Raw genomic sequence first — 24,528 nt, 5'->3', positions numbered from 1 at the left:
GCTAGGGAGGAGGTTTGTGATCAAGGCTGAAGCCCTATGGGAGGGTAGTTATAATACTGTTGACAGTAATAATCTGCCACATCATCAGCCTGCATGTTGCTGATAGTGAGAGTAGTCTGCCCCAGACCCACTGCAAATGAATCCCTCAGGGATACCAGATGGACGAGTGGATGCACCATAAATAAGCTGTTCAGGAGCCTGCCCTGCTTTCTGCTGGTACCAGACTATGTGGTTGTTCACATTCTGACTGGACTTGCAGTTCATAGTGGCCCTTTCCCCTACTGACACAGCCAGAGAGCGTGGAGACTGTGTCATTATGATGTCCCCATGGACACCTACATTCACAAATGTACCATGGTCCTTCATACATGCACACACATTCAAATCTCATCATGTACACATTGAAACACACCACTAAAATGCACCTTCTAATTGTATTATAAGTCAGTATGTTATTGTTTCCATACTGGAGATTGCCATTTCTTATTACATTTTTTTCATTTAGTATTGTAATTATAAAGGTGATTACAGAGGGGTAACAGTTACATAAATCAGATAACAGGTACATTTCTTTTTGGACAATGTCACTGCATCCCTCAATCTTTCCCAGTATTTTCCTCTCATCCCCCACCCACAAGTTGAATAGTTCCACATATTATCTCATGAGTATCACTGCTGCATTTGTTTACACTTTGTCCCTCCATTTCTGTGTCCCCCTTTACCCTCCCAAAGACAGATAAACAAACAAGAAAAAAGAACAGAAACAAGAACAAAGAAAATCTTCTCGCTTCCATTCAAGACATTTTTCAGTTCTACAAAAGGTACTAAATGCATCACAGCAGATAAGTTCTCACCAGACACCCAGAGAAGCAGGGGGATGAGGACCTGGCTTCTCAAGCTCATCTTCTTGCTCCTGCCTGCCTGATGCAGCTCCCTGCTCATGGCAAAGTCTCACATATAAAACCTGCACAGCTGAAACAAGCCTCCAGGGGCCCATGCAAAACAGTCAGGAAGTAAGGAAGCAACTGTGTGGGCAGTGGGCTGTGAACATACCTGATGCAGGATCCCAACGATACCAACACAGACAGTGTAACTGTGTGACTAGAAAACACACAGACACCAATTTAGAGTTATGAGAGTAACTTAAAAGCTTTTTTAACCTAGTCTTCTAGATGGATTAGTGAGAAGCCACTCAGAGAATTTGAAATGGATTCAATATTCCAAAATCACTCTATATCCTAATTGCTAAATTCCTCAGATAAAAATCTTAATAAAAACAAATCATGCTGGAAAAAATAAAACAAGGAGGAAGGAAGGAAGTAGGGTGGCAGTAGGGAGTAAAGAAATAAAAAGGAAAGAGGAAAAGAAAGAAAGAAGGGAGAAAAGGCAAAAGAGAGACAGAGAAAGAAAGACAGAAAGACAGGAAGGAGAGAGACAGAAAGAGAATGAGAGAAAGAGAATGAGAGAGAGAAAGAAAGGAAGAAAGAAAGAAAGAAAGAAAGAAAGAAAGAAAGAAAGAAAGAAAGAAAGAAAGAAAGAAAGAAAGAAAGAAAGAAAGAAAGAAAGAAAGAGAAATAAAGAAAGAGACAAGAGGGAGAGAAGAAGGAAAGAAGGAAGGAAGGAAGGAAGGAAGGAAGGAAGGAAGGAAGGAAGGAAGGAAGGAAGGAAGGAAGGAAGGAAGGAAGGAAGGAAGGAAAAAAAGAAAATTAGCAGCACCTGAGGGGCTCTTGTTTGGCAGATGTCACAAATACAACATTATTGTACTCTGACTGAATCCTTAAGAAAATTTGGGACACAGGCCCCATTCCTGGACCCTGTGGTCAAATCCTTGTCTAGAATGATGCAAGAGAAAGATACATTGGTGTTAAGCTATGATATTTGAGGAAATGATATGATTTATCACAACCTCAAACATGAATGCACAAGACAAAAGTTGAGTGCAAGGAGTGAAAAGTGTATGTGGTTTTTTTTTTTTCATTTCCCATGATATCCCTGTCTTGTCAGTTACAATGAGATACGTTAAAATTTCCACTGCATAATGAAAATATAAATTTAAAACACTTGGAAAATCACTTCAGGGTTGAACATCATTTCCCCATTTGTTTGCAGTCTCCCATCACCCTCTTGCATGCAAACAGCCAACTGGAACCTCCAAAACCATGAGCCAAAATAGACCTTTTTAACTCTTCATAAATGGTGTTAGTCACTGTAACAGAAATCCAACAAGCATGAGAACAAGTATAACTGTACTTCTCTGCTTCTCTTTCTGTTTCTTTTTATTTATTTTATCTTCTTGAAGGTGTTGTATAAGGGAGTTTCAATTTAACATGTCAGATTAACAGTGCATTTTGAACAATGTCTCCCATTTCATCATTGTCCCCATCTCTCTCCACTCATGCACTCCATTTACCTAGTTCCAATTCTGTTCTTTTTTCCAATATATTTCTCACAAATTTCTTTTATATTTACAACTGCTGGGGCTGGTTTCTGTGACTTGTGACAAGATCCCTGACTCACACAACATCCACATGCAAGGAAATACAATTTGGTGATCAAGATACTCCTGACAACACTGGATAAGAAATGTACTCATTATTTTACTCATGAAACTCTAATTAAAATTGAAAAGAAAAACAGATATTCCTGAATCCACTACCATAACTACCATGGCAAGGACACAGGACTCAGAGATTTAACTCACAGCAATGAATGGAAATCCACCAATAAATATATGGATAATTCTTCATGATGACTCTCCAGTATCTATTAGGTTCATGCTCGCTTGGTCCTTTAACTTCTGCATGCAAAAGAAAATCTACTAGTTCAAGAGTTATACAGTGTTGTCATCAACTCAACCCTACCCTCATGATATGTGGAAACTCCAGTAGGAAAACAAGTTACTTAATTCTGGAAATCTTAAAGGGCCATGACTACCTCTAAAATGTAGGGTAGGAAGACAAGGAGTGAAGATTTCATCACAGGGACACCATATAATTATCAAATAATTTAGGGACTGTGAAAACCTTTAATGTGTCTATGTGTGTCCCGTTTGAATATATATATATATATATATATATGTACATATATATGACCCATTTTAACTTCCCTTGAAAAGCATAGCCACATTAAAATACATCTGCCTACTCAGGCTTTTAACCCCTCGATGACTGTGCTGAAAGATAGTCAGAGCTCATCATGCTTTGAAAGTAGAACAAATACAGTTATCTACTGGCATATTACAGATGAAGTGGTTAAAGAAAAAATTCAAAGATGACCACTGCATGTGTGAACTTGGAAAACACAGAATTTAGAATGATGTTTACTGGGAAAGGGAAGCCAACAGAAAACAAATTTGGAGGACAGATGAGAATCTGGCCTTTAATTAGAATTTTGAGACCTCCAACTGAAAATATACCTTAAGTGTCTGTGAATGTGCAATTCTGAAATTCAAGGAACCAGTCTGAACTGGAGGTACAAAATTGGGACACAGAGCAATCATTAAACAATATTGTATATAAATGAAAGCAGGCTGGGCCTTGGAAGCTATACATTATTGAGAAGTGAAAAAGAAAAGGAACAACTAGCAGGAACCCAGAGGAGGGGCAACTAACTCCATAGGAAATGAACTCTGAATGATATCCCAGAGACAAGACACTGTTTGTAAAAAAAAAAAACGCCATTGCAGAAGGTTTTGAAATGTAATATTGATATGTTGAAGAATTTAAATTTTTGATTCATGGAAGGCTGATATTAAATGGTCCACATATTTTCAGGAAGAGGTTCACAATCTCATTGAGCAAGTCAAAGATTTGGAAAGTTATTTGTACAGAGATAAACACATTGTATTAAATAGGTAAGGTCTTATCTACGTGGGTTCAATTGGAGAAACTAATAAAGTATTTTCTAAATAACTTATAAAAGGTTTGGAAAGTTAATGGTTCACAAAATAAAAACTTTACAAAACAAATTATAAAAGCAAATACGGGAGACACCAGTGGCTTAACCTGGGAAGCTGAGATTTGAGAATGCACAGTTTGTAGCCAGTCCTGGTAAACTAATCTGAAAATCACTAATCACCAAGAAAACAGGAAAAAGGTGGAGGTGGAGGCATGGCTCAATTGGCAGAGTGCCAGCCCTCAACTGAAAAGTCAAGTAAGAGAAGAGCAGCAGCAAGAGGTCTTGAGTTGAACCCTAGCACAGGAGGGGGAGAGAGAGCAGTGGAGGGGGAATGTTGTCCCTTGCTGCCCCCTGCTGGTCAGCATTGTGAACATCAAACTCTAGGGAGAATTTTTTTAACATCATTTCTTTTTTATTATTATTAATAAGTTTTTTTATTGTGAAAATACTGTACAGAGGGATTACAATTACAAGACAAAGGTAATAATGACATTTCTTATCAAGCATTGTTGCCTCCTCCTTTTTTTTCCCCTTACCATCCCTTCCCTCCCATCTCCCTGCCCCCCTTCCCACTTCAAATGTAATGTTCATTTCTCAACATAAAGTCTTGTACATCTCATTGTCGCAATCGGTTCACCTGTATCCCTATTTAAACAATTTGTGTTTTCCCTTCCTTCCACAAATTATACCAACATTAAATACAGTGAAAACAGGGGTTCTACCGAGGGGGAGGGACATACAAAGAAACAAAAAAAAATCATCTAATAAATATGTTAGAAACAATCGCGAGAAAGAAAAACAATTTGAGTCCTTATCTTGGGGTTCAGAGAATTACTGTTCCTCATCTGTCCTCTTTCAAAATACCTTGCATATTTTGCCCTTCATAAGTTATTTAGCACAATAACTGGTTTCAGCAACTCAGAATATCACATCCATGAAGGACCTGTCCCATCATTTTCATATAATAAAACAAGTCCACTCAGAAAATTGGCTTAGTTCATCAAACTTGATTTCTAGTGCTCTTCCCATCATTTGGATCCACCATCCCACCACCTGCTTCCACCTATAGTCACAGACTCCTCAGAAGCCATGTTATACATGGCGAGTACACGAAGGTTTTCACTGCTAGCTGATGGCATAGCTGTCATCCAGGAACTACACACAGTACCAGAAAGACAACAAAACAAACGGCTTCAAATCAAATTATAGTTCAAACACCTTACACCCACAATACACTCACCAATAATATTCTTGTTTTCTTTCCTTATGTTGGTTTTGTTTGGTTCGTTATTTTTAACATAACTCACCATATAACGTAGGCTGCTCATGAATTTCAGATCTCCCTGAGTGTTGATAGAATAGTCATAAACCATTGTACATTGTCCAGTGACACTTCCTTATTCACCAAGCACAACCCTATATTGAATGCAAGGAAAATGTATTACTTACCTCACCTACTCTAGACCTCATAGCAGAGACTACAAGAATAAATATAATTTTCAAATACCTGAGACTTCTATCTACATCAGTTCAATGACATTGACCCAGTCAACAGTATCCTGAGGATGTTAGATTTCCAAATATTATTTTTATTAAGGACTTATATTTTGCCTGGACTGACATGAACTGCAGTCCTCTTATTTATACCACCCATGAAGTTAAGATGACACATATGAACCCACACAGGTTGACTGTGAAGAAGGTCTTGATCTGTCCACTTTGTCTTTATGGCTATGTTCCAGGGGCAGATGTCAGCTATAAACATAACTGCTTTTCACTATGTTTAGAGAATCTTCTGTATCTTCTGGATAAAGCCATCCACAGAGTTATTTCTATACTAAAAGGAAATATGACAGACTCCATAATAGTTCTGTCGTCCTACAAATCACAACACAAATTGCTCTCTCAAAGCTCTAAAGACAGGAAGTCAGGAATTAATGTCCTCCCAGCTCTGACCCAACACTGTCACCACAGTGACCATCTGGGAAGCCCAGTCCTTGATTCAAATTGCCCTAAGATAATAAAGGCCTGCATTCCATGATTTTTTTTTAAATGAGTCTCTTTTTCAAATCTGGTAACTGCCTAATACCCATGACAATGGAAAAGACTGCAATATGGGAAGGATTTTTCTAAGTTCATTCAGAGGAGGAAAACATGTCATAAGTATTCATTACATCTGATGAAAGCAAGATGTTCTTCTCTTAAGATATATTTTTGATTAGGTACCAGTGGCTCATACCTGTAATCCTGGCTGCTCAGGAGGCTGAGATCTGAGGAATATGGATGTAAGCCAGCCCAGGCAGGAAAGTCCATGAGACTCTTATCTCCAATTAACCAGGAAAAAGCCAGAAATGGAGGTATAGCTCGATGGACTCAGTGCCAACCATGATTGAAAAAGCTAAGAGGCAGTATCCAGGCCCTGAGTTCAAGCTCCAGTATACTCAACAAAGCCCAATTCATGGTCAGCTACAACACACTCCCCATAGCATTTGTGACAAGACTAATCCAAAGGAAGGTTCCAGAGAAGTTGAAGACCTCTTTTCTTTTTTATTTTTTTTTAAATTTTATTTTATTTTATTTGAGAATATAGTGTACAGAGGGGTTACAATTACATGGGCAGGATAATGCATACATTTCTTACCAAGCATTGCAGCCTCCTCCTTTGTTTACCCTTCACCTCCCTTCCCAGCCTCCCCCCTCCCCCCCACCCAATCATACCCCCCTCCCCTCCCCCCACACCGACATTGTAAAGCTGGTTTTGACATGACATTTTGTACTTCTCATTGTTGCAACAGGTCCACCTGAATCCTTAAACGACTTGTTTGTCCCCGTCTAATCCACATGTTATACTAACATCAAATATAGTGAAAGCAGGGGTTACACTGTGGGGGAGGGACATACAAAGCAACAAAGAAATAATCTTATAAATGCGTTAGAAACACATGCATGAAAGAAACAAAAACATTAAAATACATATTTGAGGGTTCGTTTTCCTAACATCACATTCTCTGATTTTTTCCGCTTGACTCATACCTATACTAGATATTGCAAATAAGGGAAACCATGGGACCTATGTTTCTTTGGGCCTGGCTTGCTTCACTTAATATAATTTTTTCCAAGCCTTTCCATTTCCTAACAAATGAGGAAATGTCATTCTTTCTGATGGAGGCATAGAATTCCATTGTTTATATATACCACATTTTCTTGATCCATTCATCTACTGAGGGGCATCTGGGTTGGTTCCAGATCTTAGGTATGGTAAATAATGCTGCAATAAACATAGTTGTGCTGGTAGCTTTAGTGTGGTCTTTTTTGTAAACATTAGGGTAAATGCCCAAAAGTGGGATTGCTGGGCCATAGGGGAGTTCTATGTGAAGTCTTTTGAGGAACCTCCATACTGCTTTCCAAAGTGGTTGAACAAGTTTACATTCCCACCAACAATGAAGTAAGGTTCCTTTCTGTCCACATCCCCTCCAGCATCTGTTGTTGTTAGAGTTCTTGATTTTTGCTGTTCTAACTGGAGTGAGGTGATATCTCAATGTTGTTTTGATTTGCATTTCTTTTATGGCTAGGGATGTTGAACATTTCTTCATGTGTCTATTGGCCATCCTTCTTTCTTCTTCAGAGAAGCTTCTCTTTAAGTCTTTCGCCCACTTACTTATTGGGCAGTTGTTTCTTTGAGGATTTGTTGTTGAGTGGTTTAATTTTTTGAGTTCCAAGTATATTTTAGATATGAGACCCTTGTCCGTTGTATGGCTAGTAAAGATATTCTCCCAATCCGTGGGCTTTCTATTGATCTTGCTAGCTATGTCATTTGCCCTGCAGAAGCTCTGCAACCTTATGCAATCGCATTTGTCCAACCTTTCTTTGATTTGTTGTGTTTCCGGGTCTCTATTCAGAAAATTTCGGCCTGAGCCAAGGAGACCCAGGGTTTCTCCTATTCCATCCTGTAATGTTTTCAGAGTGTCTGCTTTGAGTTCAAGGTCTTTGATCCATTTGGAGTTGATTCTGGTGCAGGGTGATATATAAGGATCTAGCTTTAGTTTTGCCAGCACCATTTACTGAAGAGGCTGTCTGTCTTCCATTCTATTGTTTTAGCTCCCTTATCGAAGATTAGATGGCTATAGGTCTGTAGGTTCATTTCTGGGTTTTCAATTCTATTCCATTGGTCCTGAGGTCTGTTCTTATGCCAATACCAAGCTGTTTTGATTACTATGGCTTTATAGTAGAGTTTGAAATTTGGTATTGATATTCCTCCAGCAGTGTTCTTTCCATTGAGGAGCGTTTTTGCTATTCGGGGTCTTTTATTGTTCCATATGAATTTTTGGATTGCCTCTTCTATTTCCTTGAAGAATGAGGGTGGAATTTTGATAGGTATTGCGTTGAATTTGTAGATAGCCTTGGGAAGTATTGCCATTTTCACGATGTTAATCTTTCCAATCCAGGAGCATGGGAGGTTTTGACATTTTTCAAGTTTTGTGTTGATTTCCTTTTTCAAGATTTTAAAGTTTTCATCATAGAGGTCCTTCACTTCTTTGGTTAAGTTAATTCCTAGGTATTATATTTTTTGTGGGGCTATTACAAATGGAGTTGCTTTCCTAATTTCAGTCACACTTTTCTCATTGTTGGCATACAGAAAAGCCATTGATTTTGGGGGGTTAATTTTATAACCTGCTACTTTGCCAAAGTTTTGAATCAGCTTGAGTAATTTGGGAGTGGAGTCTATGGGATTCTTTAAATACAAGATCATGTCATCTGCAAAGAGGGAGAGTTTTATTTCTTCTTTCCCTATTTGGATCCCCTTTATGTCTGTATCTTGTCTTATTGCTGGAGCTAGGCATTCTAATACTAGATTGAAGAGAAGTGGAGAGAGTGGGCATCCTTGTCTTGTTCCTGAGTTAAGAGGAAATGGCTTTAGTTTTTCACCATTGAGTATAATGCTGGCTGTAGGTTTGTCATATACAGCCTTTATTGTATTGAGGAATGTTCCATGGATTCCTAATTTTTCCAAAGCCTTCATCATAAAGGGGTGTTGGATCTTGTCGAATGCTTTTTCTGCGTCTATTGAGATAACCATGTGGTTCTTATTCTTGCTCCTGTTGATGTGATGAATAATATTAATTGATTATCTTGTCAAATGCTTTTTCTGCGTCTATTGAGATAACCATGTGGTTCTTATTCTTGCTCCTGTTGATGTGATGAATAATATTAATTGATTTGCGTATATTGAACCAGCTTTGCATCCCTGAAATGAATCCTGTTTGATCATGGTGTATGATTTTTTGGATGAATTGTTGAAGTCGGTTGGCCAAAATTTTGTTGAGAAGTTTTGCATCAATGTTCATCAAAGAAATGGGGAAGACCTCTTTTCTTATAAAGACTTTCTCACAGAAATAGGAAGGTGAAACAGATGACTTCTAGAGGGGACTTTGTACCTTGCCAACTCAGTTCTTTTTTAAAAATTTAAATAGAAACTAAATCACAAACACACACAAATGACTTTACTTGGGGAAAGTAAGAGAAGGAAAATCATGAAAATGGCTTATAATGGTTGCACTTAAAGTTAGAGTTCTCAATATTTGAGGATCCACTGGGGATAATGTGACACTACAGACTCTGCTCTTCCTACCCATCACCCCTGGAGGGCTGGCCTGCATTGCTAGAAAACTCACAGAGGGCCTCTCAGAGTGGGTTCACACCTGTAATACGAGCTACACAGGAGGATGAGGTTAAGACGATTGCAATTAAAGTCCAGCCCAGGCAAAAGGTTAGCAAGACTCCATATCAGCAAACAAACTGACTGGCACACATCTGTAGTTCCAGCTATGCAGGAAGTTGAGGTAGCAGGATCTTCGACAACTCTGAGCAATAATGAAAGAATTTACCTAAAAATTAACGGAAGCAAAAAAGGACTTGAGGGTAGCTTGGATCAAGTGGTAGAGTGTCTAGCGAGCAGCAGGCCCTGAGATCAAAACTCAGTACCAAGGAGGAAGAAAAGACAAGAGAAGTGAAGACATCCCTTCTGGATGGTAATTTCCATCACTGCACATTCCATGGGAAGGGTTGCCTACCACCAAGTCCTCTGAATCGTCACTGACTGGCAACTTAGATTCAATCACAGGTTACCAATCCATCATGAGGGCATAAGCAAGCTTGCAAAAGGTGTCTGTGCCCTCATCATACACTAAGGATAACATGTTAGAGAATGACATGCATGACAGACATTGTGGCCCTGATGACCAGGAGTACCACAGAAGGCAAAACTCAAGATGCGATGGTCAGCAAGGAATGCTCTCAAGAATTAAGACCCAAGCACATCAAAATAGCATCCGTGCCTTGTTCAAGGGAGAGGACCCACAATGTTAAAGAGAATAGAAAGTGGTGCAGAAGAAAATACTATTTGTAAAATAAAATAAAAATCACAGCTTCCATTGTTATATGAGTGGTGCTGATGGAACGATTGTGTTTCCTCAATTAGAAAGGAAGATATGTGAAAGTTTAAAGTTTGAGGCAGTGACCACTTGTTGCTTGTTTCTGTCTAACAAAGCAACATGTGGTAGTAATCCAAACACCTGGTTGATTGTGTGCCTATTATAAGACCTGCAATTCCTTAGCTTGGGGCTCGCCTCCTAGGCTCCACTGTGTCAGAGTGTAGACCAAGGCCCGAGCTGCAGCCCTTTTAAATAAAACAATCAGTAGAGTCTGACTCTCGGTGGTCTTCTTGCGAGGGGGTCCTGCAACCTTGGCATAACATATTAGTGGGTACTCGCCTGTGATTCCCCCCCAAAGACCCCCGAGACCTCAGACTCCAAAGGTAAAACAGAGCTGTCTTTGTTCATTTGTCTTGTCCTGTTGTTTGGTTTACTTTTGTTTTCCCTTGTGAGGAGGGCCGCTCCGATTATTAAAGGGTTGTTGAAGCATATGCGCTTGTATGACAACTCTGGAGGAACTGGGAAACATCCCAGTGTGGAGCGGGGGGGGGGGGGGGGGTGAGGGGGGAGTCCTTGGAACCCCACCATGTGAAGCTTTTTTTTCAGGACTGGGTGTGTTTGTTTGTATTGTTTATTGTTTTGGGGGTTTTTTGGATTGTATGACTGACCGGACTGGAAACTATGGGCACCACTCCATCTAGCCCCCCTAGACTTACAAAAAGAAACTGAGAAAGAAGAAAAGAAAAGGTACACCCCGGTTTTTCAGGGAGATAACTTGGAAGAAGAAATGTTTCCTCCCCCACTCCCCTTCTCAGGTTCTTTTTGCAGAACCTGAGAATGATCAAGAGAAGGAGGTAGCTATAGAACCCTCGGCACCTGCCCTTAAAGTTTCTGAGGGCCCAGTCACTGGACAATGCCATTGGATCAATCCGCTCTCTAATGCAGCTGTTATTCCCTTATGCGCCTTAGGTCCTGTGGATGCAAATAGTCAACAGCAACTCCAATATTGGCCATTTTCTACCACTGATCTATACAATTGGCAGACCCAAAATGTCCCCTTTCCTGAGAAACCCCAGGATTTAATTCATTTGCTTGGAACTATTCTCTTTACTCATCAGCCCACTAATCAGCCTTTACAGGTCCTTTTTACCACCAAAGAGAGAGACCTTATCCAAGAGGCAGCCCAGAAACACTTCCCTGGCCCGACAGGAGCACCCATCATGGATCCTGCCCTGATCGATGCCTATTTTCCTGAGATCCGACCAACATGGGACTACAATACAGTTGAAGATAGGGATCGACTCCTTGTCTATCGCCAGGCTCTGTTGGCAGGTCTCAAGGAGGTGGCTCACTGACCTACTAATATGGCCAAGGTTTATGATGTAAGACAGGGAGGAAGTGAAAATCTGGCAGCATATCTTGAGCGACTCATGGAAGCTTTTAGTCAATATACCCCATATGATCTTGAGACCCAGGAGTCAGCTCAGATGATTATGTTTGCCAAAAAAATCAAGCTGCACCAGACATAAAGCGAAAGTTGCAGGCTCTAGACAAACTTGGTGAAAAGTCTATTAGGGATCTAGTAGCCATGGCAGAAAAGGTTTACAAAAAGAGAGAGACAGAGGAGCAAAGACAGAAAAGGAAGGACAGTGAACATGAAATTGAGCTTGAAAAGAGAGACTGGGCTAAGGAAAAGAGGCCAGACTTGTTGGACTCACCACTATCGCATACTGAGCATACCTGGTTCACAGATGGCAGCAGTTTCATTCAAGATGGAAAAAGGTACGTGGGAGCAGCAGTCACCATGGACTCTGAGATAGTGTGGGCAGAAGCACCCCCCAGGGAACGTCTTCACAAAGAGCAGAGCTAGTGGCACTAACAAAAGCCCTACAAATGAGAAAAGGGAAGAGACTAACCATTTACATGGACAGTCCGTATGCTTTTGCCACTGTGCATGTCCATGGAGCCGTTTACCAAGAGAGGGGGCTGCTGACAGCTGAGGGAAAGACTACTAAAAACAAACAAGAAATTTTAAGCCTCATCCAGGCCATATGGGAACCAGCAAATACTGCCATTATACACTGCCCTGGCCATCAAAAGGGAACTGATTCTATAACCAAAGGAAATAACTTGGCCAATCAGGCAGCTAAGGAGGCGGCCCTCCAGCCCAGAGCAGAAGTACGGACTCTAGTAGACCCAGGGCCACGAGCTTTGCCTCCTGAGCCTCAGTATGCCCAAGAAGACTTGGAGTGGATAAAGAAAATTCCAATGGCCTATAAACTTCTGGACAGAGAAGGAAACAAAGACTGGTGGAAAACTGGTGAGGGGAAACTGATCTTGCCACAAAGATTGGGCAAGGGGATTCTTAAGAGAATCCATCGGGTCTCTCACATGGGAACCCGAAGAATGCAGGACTTGCTCCGACACTCAGAAGTAAAAATTAGGCAAGGAAATCAACTCATTAAGGACATTGTTAAAAATTGTAAAGCCTATCAGCTCACCAATGCCCCCAATCAACTGGTTACAAAAGGAGCTCGCCTCCGTGGAGATAGGCCAGGTATGTATTGGGAAGTAGACTTCACAGAAAATTTGGATATAAATATTTGCTAGTTTTTGTAGACAATTTTTCAGGATGGGTTGAAGCCTACCCAACAAAGCATGGGACCGCGAACATCATGGCTAAGAAGGTTCTGGAAGAAATCCTACCCAGGTATGGCTTTCCATCTACCATCGGGTCAGACAATGGACCCGCCTTAATCTCAAAATAAGTCAGGGAATAGCCATGGCACTGGGGATGTACTGGAAATTGCACTGTGCTTATAGACCCCAGAGTTCTGGGCAGGTAGAAAGAATGAATCTGACTCTAAAAGAGACCTTAACTAAATTGGCCTTGGAGACTGATGCAGACTGGGTAGCGCTCCTTCCTTTTGCCTTGTTTAGAATAAGAAATTCACCCTATCAGCTTGGCTTTACTCCTTTTGAAATAATGTATGGACACCTTCCACCTATTATCCCTAGCCTTCAGACTGCTTGCTGGTTTGGATGATACTGAATTTCTGTGTAAGCTTGACTATTTACAGCTGGTGCATAAGAGTATGTGGCCCCAGCTTAGAGCATTATATGATTCTGCTTCTATTCCTGCCCCCCATTTGTTTAAACCAGGGGACTGGGTGTTTATTCGAAGGCACAACTTGAGATCTCTGGAACCATGGTGGAAGGGACCTTACATGGTGCTACTGGCTATACCTACTGTCCTTAATGTGGATAGTATTGCTGCTTGGTCCACTGCTCCCATGCCAGACCGGCTGATCTCTTTGCCCTGGATGACCGTTGGGAAACATGGGAAGTCTCCAAGCATCCTATCCAACCACTCCACATACACCTCAAGAAAAGAAAAATGGACTGATTGTTATTGATATACTCATTCAAAATCAAGAGCTGTTGGAGTTTAGTTTGGGACCAGAGCTACAAGATTGTGGCTCAGGACCATAAGTCAAGGGAGGGATGAAAGGTTAAAGTATGAGGCAATGACCACTTGTTGCTTGTTTCTGTCTAGCAAAGCGACACATGGTGGTAATCCAAACACCTGGTTGATTGTGTGTCTTTATAAGACCTGCAAATCCTTAGCTTGGGGCTCTCCTCCTAGGCTCCGCTGTGTCGGAGTGTAGGACTAGAACCGAGCTGCAGCCTGTTTAAATAAAACAGCTGTAGAGTCTGACTCTCAGTGGTCTTCTTGTGGGGGGTCCTGCGACCTTGGCATAACAATATGGAGACATGCACACTGGAATGTGTAAATGAATAGTTGCCTGTAAACTAACACTGGCTCCCCAGACAATATGGAGATTATCTTGTAGGGTATAAGATGAATATGGGGCCAAGGGGGATGATTTGGGCCTCTAAGCCTAGCCTTTGGAGGTGGAGATCAGGAGAATCATGATTCAAACACAGGACAGGCAAAAAGTTCATTCTCACCAGTATTTTTTAAGAAATTATTGTTGCTGCGGCTGTTCTTGATGTTGGCTCATTCTAAGTGATTGAATAGAGCCAAGGCCCTTGTGGGACAGAACCCAGCTGCAGTTTGATATTTTGAGTTCCCCAAGCTTGTCCTCACAAAGGCTCAGAGCAAATGCTCTGCTAGTCCCCAGATAAGAAGCAGATGGGGACAGCTTGGCCACCATTCACAGGGAGGTTTTGCCCTGGGCTGTACCACAGGTGTAAGATATCGTGTACCTTGGAAGCAATAGTAAACTCAGCATCCACATAGGGGTAGACATTGCTGATTTTCAGAATGAAATCTGTGCCTGACCTGTGTGGGACTCAAGAGGCCTTTGGAAAGTCTTATAATTTCTTTTGCCATAGATCCTGGCCTGGCTGAACATGAAATTGTGTCATTTGCAAAGAAGTGGGTAAATCTGGGGCCTTCATGTTAAGCAAAGCAAGCCAGGTTCACATTCTTTCTCTCATGTGTGCTTGCTAAGCCTAAAAGATAAATGTGCATGTAAATGCACAAAGAAATATGGGAGACATATAACATGTTTATAATAAATGAACATAAGTAATAAACATGTCATAGTAGGGCTGTTGGAGAGGATTAGATATGGAAAAGATAAGGTTAAAGGATGAACAATATCTAAATCTACTTCATCTGTGGATAAAGAGAGCAAAATAGGGTTGACTGAAGTCTGGAATAATAGGGTAATAGGGTTAGGGAATGTGACAAAAAGAGAGAGGTGCAATCCCATCGGGGTAGTATGTATGCAAAAATATTAGGTTAAAGCCCATTTGAATATTAGCATACACTAAGAATTTAAATGACAGTAATAGAAATAGTCATTACAAGTGGGAAAAGGGAGGGTGAATGGAGAGGATGAATGAGAGTCAATATGATGGAAATACTTTATGTACATGTTTGACAATGGAGCAATGACACAAAGATTGATTTGGGAAGGGAGCAAGGAGGGACAGTGATGCAGGGAGAGAGTCTATCAAGGTCCACTGCTTGCAGTCATGGGTCCACCCAAATAAAACCTCCTGTACAATTGACTGACGCCAATTTTTAAGAAATGTTGAAAAATAGTTTAAAGATCTATACTGTAGCCGGGCAAAGTGGCTCTCGCCTGTCATCCTAGCTACTCAGGAGGCTGAGATCTGAGGATGACCATTCAAAGTCAGCCTCAGCAGGAAAGGCCACCAGACTCTTATCTTCAATAAACCACTCAGAAAATGGAAGTGGTACTATGGCTCAAGTGATAGACCACTAGCCTTGAGCTGAAGAGCTGAGGTACAGCCCCCAGGCCCAGAGTTCAAGCCCCATGACTGACAAAAAATAATCTATACTCTATAGTAGGCATCGTAAGTAATCCAAAAATGATCTGAATACATAATAGGGTGAGTATATGTTAAATGTAAATACTGCATAACATTTTTATTTAAGCACATGATAAAATTCTATCCACAGCTGGTCCAGAATACTGAACTACACAACTGTTCTGCTGGTCCCCAGACAAGAAGCACATTGGGACAGCTTGGCTACCATTCACAGGGAGGTTTTGCCCTGGCCTGTATCAGAGGGGTAAGATTGTGTACCTTGGAAGCAGTAGTAAACTCCATCATTCACACCAGCGTAGACATTGCTAAACAACATAGACACCAATTTCATGGTAGTGTGATCCTTTTGATTAAGGAAACTTTCCCTTTTCCACTGACTGAGGTTAGACTTCATGACTTTCCTAGGATATATGTATTACAGACTGTGTTAAATATTCCCATGGTTTCAGAAGTAGTAATGTTATCTGATTATGAGAAGAAAGGATTCTACCCTAAGCTGGCTGAGAGACAGACCTTTAGTTTTTTCCTACACATCAAATTCCACAGCTAATCCTTAAAGCTACCTTAGATAAGCTATTTTAAAGGACAATGGTATTGGGAAAGGAAACATTTGATTGCCATGAAATATTACTAGTTATTATACTCAGAAAAGAACATCTTGTAAAAAATAAATAAATACAATAATTTTCTAAATCTACATAGGTGGAAATATACATATGTAAATATAAACATGTGTGATGTGTGTGTTTATAGTGTGTGGCTGATAGATTGTGAGATAGAAAGATACAGAGATAGAATGATAGACAAGTAGAATAGATGCAGATAAGGAGATAGAGGCATAGATGATAGAGATGTAATCACTGTTCTTGGTTGCTAGCAAGCTGAGCTATGACTCAAGTAGGCACATGGCTTATCCTACTCTGCGATGTGCTGACAAAGTTTTATAACTGCAACTGACTTCAGAATAAGTTACTTGGTCAACATGAGATATTTCATTCCTTTCATTTTAATACTTTACAGAATGTTTAATTATATATAAACACATAACATAGTTTAATTACCCCCAATGTCACCAATTAGCATTTTCCAACCTCGTTTCACCTACATGTTGGATCTAAATTACCTCTAAAACCTACATACACACAACACACACATACACACACATGCACATGCTTGCATGCACGCATACTCCCAAGCACAAACGCTCACACTGTTTAAGCCAAATATCACTACTTTGTTAACTGATGATGACTTTTTAAATAACAGCCATACCACTTGAGACTTAAAAGGAATTCCCATCTAGTAACATCTCATTCTTGTAATTCTAGCTGCTCAGAAGGGTGAGATACAGCCCAGGCAGGAAAATCAATGGAACCATTATCTCCAATTAACTGTCAAAAAGCCAGAAGTGAAGCTGTGGCTCAAGTGGTAGTATGCTAGCCAGAGACAGTGCCCAGGCCCTGAGTTCTAGCCCCAGGACTGGAAATATAAAGCCATTTCCTATTATCTAGTACCCATTTCCACTCAAACTACCTTCATTGTATTCAAGGTTGTTTTCATTCTTAAGATTGTTTAAATCAAGTCCCAGACATAACTAAATGAATGTATAAGTTTTAACAAAGTTTTAAAAATGAGTACATATTTTAAATATTTACAGGGAATACAAGAGATATTCGGATGTACCTGTGTGTGTGTGTGTGTGTGTGTGTGTGTGTGTGTGTGTGTGTCTGTGTGTGTCTGTGTGTGTACCGGTTCTGTATCTTGAACTCAGGACCTATGAGCTCTCTCATAGCTTATTTCATTCAAGGACAGTACTCTACTACTTGAGCCACAGCTCCAATACTAGCTTTTTGGTGATTAAATTGAGATAAGATTCTCCCATATGTTCCTACGTAGAGGGGCTTCGAACCACAATTCTCACACCAAGCCTTGTAAGTAACAAGGATTACTGGTCAAGCCACCAACACCCAACTGAAAAGCTTTTATGTAAGAAACAATGTAGAGCACCCACCTTGGGTTTACTGATATCTTTTCGGGAACTAAAACTCATAAGATTTCAGATAGCGATAGAGAAATAATATTAGGATGACTTTGTCTTTTATCTTCTTTACACGAAAATGCCCATCCTAATTACCTCTAAAACCTACATACACACACACACACACACACACACACACACACACACACACACACACACACATACACATGCTTGCATGCATGCACGCACCCAAACACAAACGCTCACACTGTTTAAGCCAAGTATCACTTGGTGAAATGAGTTTGGAAAATGCTAATTGGTAACATTGGGGGTAATTACACTATGTTATGTGTTTATATGTAATTAAACATTCTGTAAAGTATTAAAATGAAAGAAATGAAATATCTCATGTTGACCAAGTAACTTATTCTGAAGACATACTACATAAGGAATTCAACATATAGTAAGTCTAAGATCCTCACTGTCTTTCTACAACAATATTAGACTGATGTGCCCATGGATAAACTAAAGAGAAAATTAACCAAAGATGAGGAAATCTAATGGGAAATGCTGTCACACAAATCTAGTAATTAAATTGCACAATTCAAAAATTATTTTTAAAAGAAAGTATGACTGAAAGACCTGAAAAAAGAACAGGATGTGACGAGATAGAATAGGGATGTATTTTTGTTTGAAATTGACCACAGAAGTTCATTCAGCTGGTGAACAGGGTGCAGAGACAGAAGAAATAAACTAGGTATATGGACTTCTGTGTTTCAGGTTTTGAAACAAGGTATAATGGACTTAATATTGGGAAATAAATGAATCCAGGTAATGATGGGGTTTAATATTAAGAAGTAAATGAGACAAAAAATGAGAAATAGGAGCAAAATAGAAGCCTGTAGGATTAAAGGAAGAAGAGAGAAGAAGAATTGATCTATCCAGAAACACTAGACCCAACAGCACCAATGGCTCCTGCCTGTAATCCTAGCTACTCAGAAGGCTAAGATCTGAGGATTGCAACTCTAAGGAACCCAACCTGCGGGAAAGTCCATGAAATTCATATCTTCAATTAACCAAGAAAATAAAGGCAAATGTATGACTCAACCAGAAGAGCACTAGTCTTCAATAAAAGAAAGAAGAAAAGAATAGAAAAGAAAAGCAGTTCAGGAATACCACACAGGCCCTGAGTTCAAGCTTAAGGAATAGCACTCACATGCACACATATACACACAACTATATCTGTTTCTAAAGAGTAAAGAGTAACTTCATGGCATCAGCCATTTGAACATGATAAATATTCAGGTACCTGTAATATAAAAATTCCTAACAATGTCTCTCAGACAAACTTACCATAATTTGCTACAATTATCTCCCTCAAAGAAAGATACAAAAGCAAAAGCACCTGAAAGATTTCCTGGTCCCTGCAAACCCTACCGGGACTCAATGGAGAAATGCTCCCTCTCACACGGGGAGGAAGGATGCCAGTTCAGGGCTGTGTGAGAAGGCAGCTGTTCACACAGCAATGCTCACTGACCCATGGCCTGGACAGGAGGTTTGTGATTGAGGCTGAAGCACTGTGAAAGGGAAGTTATAATTCTGTTGGCAGTAATAATCTGCCACATCTTCAGCCTGCATGCTGCTTAACATCATCTTATATGGTCATATTACATAGCTTTTGACCTTTTTTGCTTGGCTAGTAAGATTATCCTAGACATATAATAGTTATTGCAAAAAAAAAAAAGAAAACTATGGAACTTATGTTGCTTTGTGTCTGGCTTACTTCACTTAATATAATTTTTCCAAGACTTTCCATTGCCTAACAAATGGGGTGGTGTCATTCTTTCTGATGGTGGCATAGAATTCCATTATATACATATATATACATTATCTTGATCCATTCAACTACTGAGAGGTATCTGGCTTGGTTTCCCATATCTTAGCTACAGTGAATAATGCTGTAATATAGTTGTGCTGCTGGGAAGGAGGTTTATACAAATCTGACATAACTGGAAATAAGTATGACAGAATGTGCACAGAACTAGTTTGTAGTTCCCAGGAACTGTGTAATCACAATTGAAAGTGAAATTTCCCACCTTTGCATTTGTTTTAAACTATGCAATTAACTCTTTAGCTGAAGCAGAAAATTCTTGTATTCCTTCCTGCCAAGTTCTCTCCACATGAGCATCACAGAGTTTAACTTGCTAGGTCCAAGGAAAAGGTCTTGCTAAGCATTCTTTCTAACATGCTTTGTCCACTTGGAAACTACTGGTGTACAAAAGAATGACATTGCCCCATTTGTTAGGAAATGGAAACACTTGGGAAAAATTATATTAAGTGAAGTAAGTCAGGCACAAAGAAAAATAGGTCCTATGATTTCCCTTTTTTGCAACAACTAGTATGTATCAGAGACAAGCGGAAAAGGTCACAGACGATGATGTTAAGTGAAATGAATCCCAAGATAAGGACACAAGTGGGTTTTTTTCTTTTTTGCTCTTGTTTGTAATGTATTTATAATGTACCACGTGATTTTTTTGTTGCTTGTATGTCCCTCCCCCCATGGTATAATGCCTATTTTCACTGTATTTGAGGTTGGTATAATTTGTTTAGCAGAAGGGAAAAAACAAATTGTTTAAAAAGGGATACAGGTTGACCCATTGCAACAATGATATGTACAAGACGCTATGTCTAAAAACAAACTTTACAATTTAAGAGGGGCACGGAGGGATGGTGTCGTGTGAGGGGAATGTAGTTTTGGAGATAAAAGGGACAGGATGTGAGGGGTTAGAACAGGGATGCATTTTCTTTGAAGTTGACCATAGATGCTCAGCTGGAAAACAGGGTGCAGGGACAGAAGAAATGAACTAGGAATATGATTTTCTATGTCTAAGGTTTTGAAAGAAGCGATCAAGGGCTTAATATTGGGAAGGAAATAAATTCAGAAGATACCTATTTAGTTTTAATATTGGGAAGTAAAGGACCAGAAATAAAGGAATAGGGTCAAAGTAGATACAACCAAGATTAAAGGAGGTTGGGAAGAAAAACAATTGATCTACTCAGAAGCACTAGATCTACCAGTACCAATAGATCCTGCCCATAATCCTAACTACTCAGAAGGCTGAGATCTAAGGACTGCAAGTCAATTGCCAGGCAGCCTGCCAGAAATAAAGGCTATGAGACTCTTCTCTTCACTTAACCACAAAAAAGTGAACATATGCCTCAAGTGGTAGACCACTAGCCCCAACAAAAGAAAAGAAAATGCTCAGGAACAGCACCTATGCCCTGAGTTCAAGCCTCAGGAACAGCACACTTACACACACAACATACACACACAAACACACACACACACACACACACACACACACACACACACATGAAAAAAAAACTACTAATAAATCTATCTCTAAAGAGTAAAGACTAAGACTAACTTCATTGCATCAGCCACTTGAACATGAGCAATATTCAGGTACCAGTCACACAAAAACTCCTAACAATATCTCTCAGACAACCTTACAATCTTTCTCTACAATTATCTCCCTCAAAAAGGGAAACAAAAAGACCAGGTCTCTGAATGATTTCCTGGTCCCGGCAAACCCTACCAGCACTAAATATTGAAATGCAACCTCTCAGGCAGACAGGAAGGATGCCAGTTCAGGGCTGTGTGAGAAGGCAGCTGTTCACACAGCAAGGCCCACTGATCCATGGCCTGGGGAGGAGGTTTACGATGGAGGCTGAAGCACTGTGGGAGGGTAGCTATGAGACTGTTGGCAGTGATAATCTGCCATATCTTCAGCCTCTATGCTGCTGATGGTGAGTGTGAAATCAGTCCCAGACCCACCGTCAATGAACCTTTCAGGGACTCTAGATGCCCGGATGGATGGCCCATATATGAGCAGCTTAGGAGCTTCTCCTAGTTTCTGCTGATACCAAGCCAAGTAGTTATTACCAAATAATAACAGAATCTGGCTGGACTTGCAATTGATGGTGACCTTTTCTCCTGCAGACACAGCCAGGGACCTTGGAGATTGAGTAACAACAATTTCCGCACAGCCACCTGCAAACAGGAATACACAATGATCATCCATACAAATAAGCAGGCAGATAGCAGATAGACAGCTGTTATAACATGGATATAAATATTGAACTATGTCATAAAAATCTCTCCCTAATGTTATGTCACTATATTTATCTCTATAGAGATATTAGTTTACAAACGGGAATGCAGAAAAACTTTTATTGTGACATTTTCAAATATCTCACCAGACATCCAAAGGAACAGGAGCACAAGGACCTGGGTCTGTGCTGCCATCTTGCTGTCCCAGTCCACTAGACGCAGCTCAGGTCCCAATTCAGAAGGACTCATTTATTAAAACTGACAAGCAGCCTGGAGGGGCTTATGCAAAGCAATCAGCATAGGAGAAAGCAAATAACCAGAACAGTGGATTATGAAAGCAGTTGATGCAAATCAAGAGTGCAACTAGAAAAGAGCAAAGACAATTTACAAGCTCTAAACTCAATCTCAAAGACCTAAACTACTAACCACTAGATGGAGTAGTAGTAGAATTTCAGGGTTAAACAATATTATATAGTTTGACTTTTACAGAAATGATAGGCAAATTAGCTCAATCAGATAGAGGTAAACACAATAATATGCTATAAAAAAGAAACAAAAATTCAAGAACAACAAAGGGATGGAGGAGAAGGAAAGAAGAAGGAAGGAAAACTTGTGCAAAGAAAAGATGGGGAGAGACACAAAAAAAGAGACAAATTTGGACTGGGGTTTGAAGTCAGAGACTCATGTTTCTTCTGTATTCAAGCTTCTCTGGAGCTACATCAGTCTAACCATGCCTAAAGTCCACTTTTTTAGGGTTATTTTCGAGATTGAGTGGAACATACTTTTCTTCCCATATCTGCTTCAAACCTCAATCTTCATGGAAGCAGCACTATGGCTCAAGTGGTAGAGAGCTAGCCTTGAGCTGAAGAGCTTAGAGACAGTGGCCAGGACCAGAGTTCAAGCCCCACAACCAACAGAAATGGGGCTGTGGCCCAATGGTAGAGCACTAACCTCAAGCAAAAATGCATGGGGACTGCCCTCAGGATATGAGTTCAAGCCCTATAACTTACAAACAACAACAAAAACAAAGACAAACAAAACTCCTCTTGTATACCTCATCCTCTTGCCTACCCCTGATCAGCGTAGAAATCAGCAGTGCTTGGCTTCAGGGCATATTCTTTCCAAAGCAATCTTAAACCTTAAGCATAAAACCAGAAATAACAGTGACTACTCAATGTGCATGTTAAGTGTTTCATTTAACCAATATGATCTCTCTTTTTATATCAAAGATAATTTTCTGCAATCATTTTTTCAAGTTGAAAAATATTGTAGCATAGAAAAGATTCAAAGTTCAGCTAGGAACTGTTCATTAGGGGGCCTGCCACAGTATAAGAAAGCCAAAAATACCATGATGGAGGAAGATACCAATTTCAAGGCCAAGAATATGAACTAATGCTCCCAAGACAGTCAGTTCTAACAAGTTACTTTTTCCTCTAGACTTCAGCAGAGCTTTACAATTTTGCTTTGTGACTTCTCCAAAGAGCTAAATTTTGCTTTCTTTTGTTCCTGTAATATTGCTCATTCAGTTTAGACAAATACAAAATAAGGTTTTAGAAACCCAAAAAGGTCAGCTATAACTACATTTCTCAGTGTGTGTAGACCTCTGTTTCTTCTAGATCAAATCATCCACAGAAATTTTTACACTAGAAGAAAACATGACAGACTCCTTAGTTGTTACTTTTCCACAAATCAGGTTTCCATTGTGAGGTGGATATATAACATCACTTCAATATGTCAAAGGACCATAAATATGTTGATGAAAACAGCACAGATTGATCTCTAAATGTAAGATGTCTGGAATTAATGTCCTCCAAGCTCTGAACCAATACACTCACAGCAGTGACCACTTTGGATGAAGCCCCCATAGAAGCCCGGTCTCACTCTCCTGAGACATTTCTAATAAATGAAATTTCTTTGTAAACTGTGGAATTTTTTCTCAGTTATGGGGGTTGAATTCTGGACCTGGGCATTGTCCCTCAGCAATTCAGCTGAGGTATAGCACCCTACCACTTGAGCCATAGCGCCACTTCCAGCTTTATTCTGCTTATGTGGTGCTGAGGAATCAAACCCAGGGCCTTAGGCATGTGAGGCAAGCATTCTACCACTGAGCCATCTTCCATCCCTAAACTGTGGAATTATGACTGTGACTGCATAAGATGCTTGACAAGAAAGAATAGACATGGGAAGGAATTCTCTAAGACCATTCAGGAAAAAAAAATTCCATAAATGTTCATTACACCTGATAATATCAAGATATCATCCTCTTTAGAATGCTTTTGGCCAGGCAAGAGTGGTTCACACCAGTAATCCTAGCTACTCATGACACTGAGATCTAAGGAATGTGGTTCTAGGCCATCCCTGGCAGGAAAGACCATGAGACCCTTCTCTTCCATTGACCAGAACAAAAGCCAGAAATATAGCTCAAGGGGTAGGGTGCCAACCTTGAATAAAAATACTAAGGGGCATTGTTCAGGCCCTAAGTTGAAGCCCCAGTTCTGACACAATAAGTTAAAATATGAAGATTAATTAATAAATAAAAAGAAATATTGTTCAAGTACCAGTGGCTTCTAGATAGCTACTCAGAAAACTGAAATCCAGAGAATTGTGATTATAAAGCAAGCTGGGCTAAAAAGTCTATAAGAAACTTCTCTGAAGAGGAAAGAAGGATGGCCAATAGACACATGAAGAAATGCTCAACCTTCCTAGCCATAAAAGAAATGCAAATCAAAACAACATTGAAATATCACCTCACCCCAATTAGAATGGCTAAAATCAAGAAC

The 24,528-nt window shown here is 40.0% G+C and overlaps 1 pseudogene and 1 gene segment (V, D, J or C); both read right to left on the bottom strand.

Annotated features, from left to right (window-relative positions):
* LOC122116716 overlaps positions 1 to 24,528 on the bottom strand; it is a 99,713-nt pseudogene that overhangs the window by 48,366 nt on the left and 26,819 nt on the right.
* On the bottom strand, positions 21 to 22,016 carry LOC122116774. The segment is given in 3 exon segments: positions 21 to 95; positions 21,435 to 21,688; positions 21,895 to 22,016. Coding segments are annotated over 3 exon segments (432 nt in total).

The sequence above is a fragment of the Dipodomys spectabilis genome, unplaced genomic scaffold (assembly GCF_019054845.1).
Source record: "Dipodomys spectabilis isolate Male_0828 unplaced genomic scaffold, ASM1905484v1 ptg000137l, whole genome shotgun sequence".
In the NCBI taxonomy this organism is placed as follows: Eukaryota; Metazoa; Chordata; class Mammalia; order Rodentia; family Heteromyidae; genus Dipodomys; species Dipodomys spectabilis.
This window is presented reverse-complemented; position numbering and strand designations above follow the sequence as displayed.